Source organism: Penaeus chinensis, chromosome 4, assembly GCF_019202785.1.
Source record: "Penaeus chinensis breed Huanghai No. 1 chromosome 4, ASM1920278v2, whole genome shotgun sequence".
In the NCBI taxonomy this organism is placed as follows: Eukaryota; Metazoa; Arthropoda; class Malacostraca; order Decapoda; family Penaeidae; genus Penaeus; species Penaeus chinensis.
In genome coordinates this window covers 57,501-62,500 of record NC_061822.1, presented here as the reverse complement: position 1 = coordinate 62,500, position 5,000 = coordinate 57,501, and the positions used below count along the sequence as shown (strand labels likewise).

General features: G+C 29.2%; 1 protein-coding gene across 1 annotated transcript in view; it reads right to left on the bottom strand.

Moving 5' to 3' along the window:
- LOC125024956 overlaps positions 1–4,414 on the bottom strand; it is a 13,771-nt gene extending 9,357 nt beyond the window's left edge. The window contains exon 1 of the mRNA XM_047612756.1: positions 4,188–4,414. Within this exon, the coding sequence (XP_047468712.1) occupies positions 4,188–4,236 (49 nt within the window). The 5' untranslated portion in view covers positions 4,237–4,414. The remainder of the gene's footprint in view (positions 1–4,187) is intronic.
- Between the last annotated feature and the right edge of the window lie 586 nt (positions 4,415–5,000).

Sequence of the window (5,000 nt, the reverse complement as noted above, 5' to 3'; positions counted from 1 at the left end):
TATATGTATATGTATATGTATATGTATATGTATATGTATATGTATATGTATATGTATATGTATATGTATATGTATATGTATATGTATATGTATATGTATATGTATATGTATATGTATATGTATATGTATATGTATATGTATATGTATATGTATATGTATATGTATATGTATATGTATATGTATATGTATATGTATATGTATATGTATATGTATATGTATATGTATATGTATATGTATATGTATATGTATATGTATATGTATATGTATATGTATATGTATATGTATATGTATATGTATATGTATATGTATATGTATATGTATATGTATATGTATATGTATATGTATATGTATATGTATATGTATATGTATATGTATATGTATATGTATATGTATATGTATATGTATATGTATATGTATATGTATATGTATATGTATATGTATATGTATATGTATATGTATATGTATATGTATATGTATATGTATATGTATATGTATATGTATATGTATATGTATATGTATATGTATATGTATATGTATATGTATATGTATATGTATATGTATATGTATATGTATATGTATATGTATATGTATATGTATATGTATATGTATATGTATATGTATATGTATATGTATATGTATATGTATATGTATATGTATATGTATATGTATATGTATATGTATATGTATATGTATATGTATATGTATATGTATATGTATATGTATATGTATATGTATATGTATATGTATATGTATATGTATATGTATATGTATATGTATATGTATATGTATATGTATATGTATATGTATATGTATATGTATATGTATATGTATATGTATATGTATATGTATATGTATATGTATATGTATATGTATATGTATATGTATATGTATATGTATATGTATATGTATATGTATATGTATATGTATATGTATATGTATATGTATATGTATATGTATATGTATATGTATATGTATATGTATATGTATATGTATATGTATATGTATATGTATATGTATATGTATATGTATATGTATATGTATATGTATATGTATATGTATATGTATATGTATATGTATATGTATATGTATATGTATATGTATATGTATATGTATATGTATATGTATATGTATATGTATATGTATATGTATATGTATATGTATATGTATATGTATATGTATATGTATATGTATATGTATATGTATATGTATATGTATATGTATATGTATATGTATATGTATATGTATATGTATATGTATATGTATATGTATATGTATATGTATATGTATATGTATATGTATATGTATATGTATATGTATATGTATATGTATATGTATATGTATATGTATATGTATATGTATATGTATATGTATATGTATATGTATATGTATATGTATATGTATATGTATATGTATATGTATATGTATATGTATATGTATATGTATATGTATATGTATATGTATATGTATATGTATATGTATATGTATATGTATATGTATATGTATATGTATATGTATATGTATATGTATATGTATATGTATATGTATATGTATATGTATATGTATATGTATATGTATATGTATATGTATATGTATATGTATATGTATATGTATATGTATATGTATATGTATATGTATATGTATATGTATATGTATATGTATATGTATATGTATATGTATATGTATATGTATATGTATATGTATATGTATATGTATATGTATATGTATATGTATATGTATATGTATATGTATATGTATATGTATATGTATATGTATATGTATATGTATATGTATATGTATATGTATATGTATATGTATATGTATATGTATATGTATATGTATATGTATATGTATATGTATATGTATATGTATATGTATATGTATATGTATATGTATATGTATATGTATATGTATATGTATATGTATATGTATATGTATATGTATATGTATATGTATATGTATATGTATATGTATATGTATATGTATATGTATATGTATATGTATATGTATATGTATATGTATATGTATATGTATATGTATATGTATATGTATATGTATATGTATATGTATATGTATATGTATATGTATATGTATATGTATATGTATATGTATATGTATATGTATATGTATATGTATATGTATATGTATATGTATATGTATATGTATATGTATATGTATATGTATATGTATATGTATATGTATATGTATATGTATATGTATATGTATATGTATATGTATATGTATATGTATATGTATATGTATATGTATATGTATATGTATATGTATATGTATATGTATATGTATATGTATATGTATATGTATATGTATATGTATATGTATATGTATATGTATATGTATATGTATATGTATATGTATATGTATATGTATATGTATATGTATATGTATATGTATATGTATATGTATATGTATATGTATATGTATATGTATATGTATATGTATATGTATATGTATATGTATATGTATATGTATATGTATATGTATATGTATATGTATATGTATATGTATATGTATATGTATATGTATATGTATATGTATATGTATATGTATATGTATATGTATATGTATATGTATATGTATATGTATATGTATATGTATATGTATATGTATATGTATATGTATATGTATATGTATATGTATATGTATATGTATATGTATATGTATATGTATATGTATATGTATATGTATATGTATATGTATATGTATATGTATATGTATATGTATATGTATATGTATATGTATATGTATATGTATATGTATATGTATATGTATATGTATATGTATATGTATGCAAACATACATACATTATATATATATATGTAAATGTCTATACACACACACACACACACACACACACACATACACACACACACATACACACACCACACACACATTTACACCTGTGTGAGTGTTGTGTGTGTGGTTGTGTGTGTGTGTGTGTGCTGTGTGTGTGTGTGTGTGTGTGTGGTGTGTGTGTGTGTGTGTGTGTGTGTGTGTGTGTGTGTGTGTGTGTGTGTGTGTGTGTGTGTGTGTGTGTGTGTGTGTGTGTGTGTGTGTGTGTGTGTGTGTGTGTGTGTGTGTGTGTGTGTGTGTGTGTGTGTGGTTGTGTGTGTGTGTGTGTGTGTGTGTGTGTGTGTGTGTGTGTGTGTGTGTGTGTGTGTGTGTGTGTGTGTGTGTGTGTATGTGTGTGTGTGTGTATGGGCGCGCGCGCGGGTAAGTATCAGTGCGTGCATTTGCGTGTGAACAAGTAAAGGCCCAAATGCAGACAAATGCACTACTGAATAGCCACACATACACACGCACAAATTTTCACACAGACGATGTTGAGTCATTCTCGGCTAAGGAAAACCGCACGACCAGTGAAGATTTAGTGTCCCTTAAAGAGTGAAAGTTCATTTAAATCTGCGTGTATATTTAGCGTTCTTTGAATACCTTCCCACTTCATATATATATATATGTGCAGGCGTGTATGGCTGTGCACACATTCAAACATTCCGTATTATTCACCTGTCACTTTAAAAAGGGGAAGAAGATAATACGAAACGCAATGTGAGGAAATTTTAAAGAACAAAATACCGCATTCACCATGGGTGTGGCTAAGGACATACTGTAACAGGTCTTCAAGGACTAAATCAGACTGTTCAGCGTGTTCAGAGCCGTATGAACTAACCCACATGTTCAGCGAGGGGGATTCAATCATGTGGAAAGGTCAGCTCCAATCTCTCGATTACGGTCATTACAGCAAAGCGTATCTAATCTCTAATCGGAGTTTCTATTGATAGCAGACATATCACATTTTTCTGTATATCCTAAAGTGGATAGGTTCACTTTGCTTATCCTTAAAAAATGGTGGTTATAGACAGTGACATGTATCTAATCCGTAATACACTGTGGGTTCCTCTCGCTACTAAAAGAGAGAGAGAGAGAAATAAAACTGCCATGTCCTCCCTTTTCTTTCATCTCGTATCGTCGATCTTCTCAGGAGGAGACGTTGCCGTGGGATTTCCCTTCTCCGTGGCGAAGGTGTCACACATAGAACTTTTCCCCCACTCCACTTTCCACAGCCAACGTGTGCCTCCCTCCCCCTCTCCTCTCTCTCAGCTAGAACAAGCCTGTTGCTCGTTCCTTCACTCTTTCCCAACGCCAACAATACGAGTAAACTCGGCCCTTACCTTCCTCTGCAGCCGACTGCTCTGTCATTACTCCCGTTTCGCGCACCATCACTAACTTCCCGCCATGTTTGTTTACTTTCACAAGCTTTTATAGCAGACAACAGTAGCAGCAGCAGAGCAGCAGCAGCAGCAGCTACTCCACTACGAACATTCCGCAACGTGGCCAGAAGAACAGTGACGTCACTCGCTCTTTCTCGCCGCCGCGCGCCTCGCCCCGCCGTCCACGGATGCGCTCTCGGCTTTAGTGTGTGATTTACGTAATGCTCTGGTCCTTCCATGCTCTCATATTATGGCGGGACTCTCTACGCTTCTTTTCCCTCAGGGGAGGGGCGGCAGGGACGATCTGTGAGGGAATTTTGACATGGAGAAGTAGTTGGGACGCTTTTTGCCGCGAGAGTGTGCGAGGTGCCTTTATTGATCCGTCATACGGCTTTACCCAAAGTCGAGGGAGTTAGGAGTGCTGCTACTACGTAACCCTTAACGTGGCCCTGTCGTAAAAGATGTGTCACTCTTGCCGCTCACGAAATCTGTATACATGCAATTCACACACTCACACACACACACACACTTCGTTCTTTGTCATTGTGCGGGAAGTTATGAACTGCCGTTACAGGAGTCTTGCTTTGGAAATGGTCTGAATGACAATGCTCTTATTTCTACATTATTTTTGTGTTGTTTGATTGTTTATGACAAACTCTGCAATGAGTTCAGTTTTTTGTGAGAATACAGTATCATGTTTCATTATCAGGATACATGTTTAAAAAGCAATAGATTAATAAATATTCCAGGTAAAATTAAAATGTTTGTTCACGA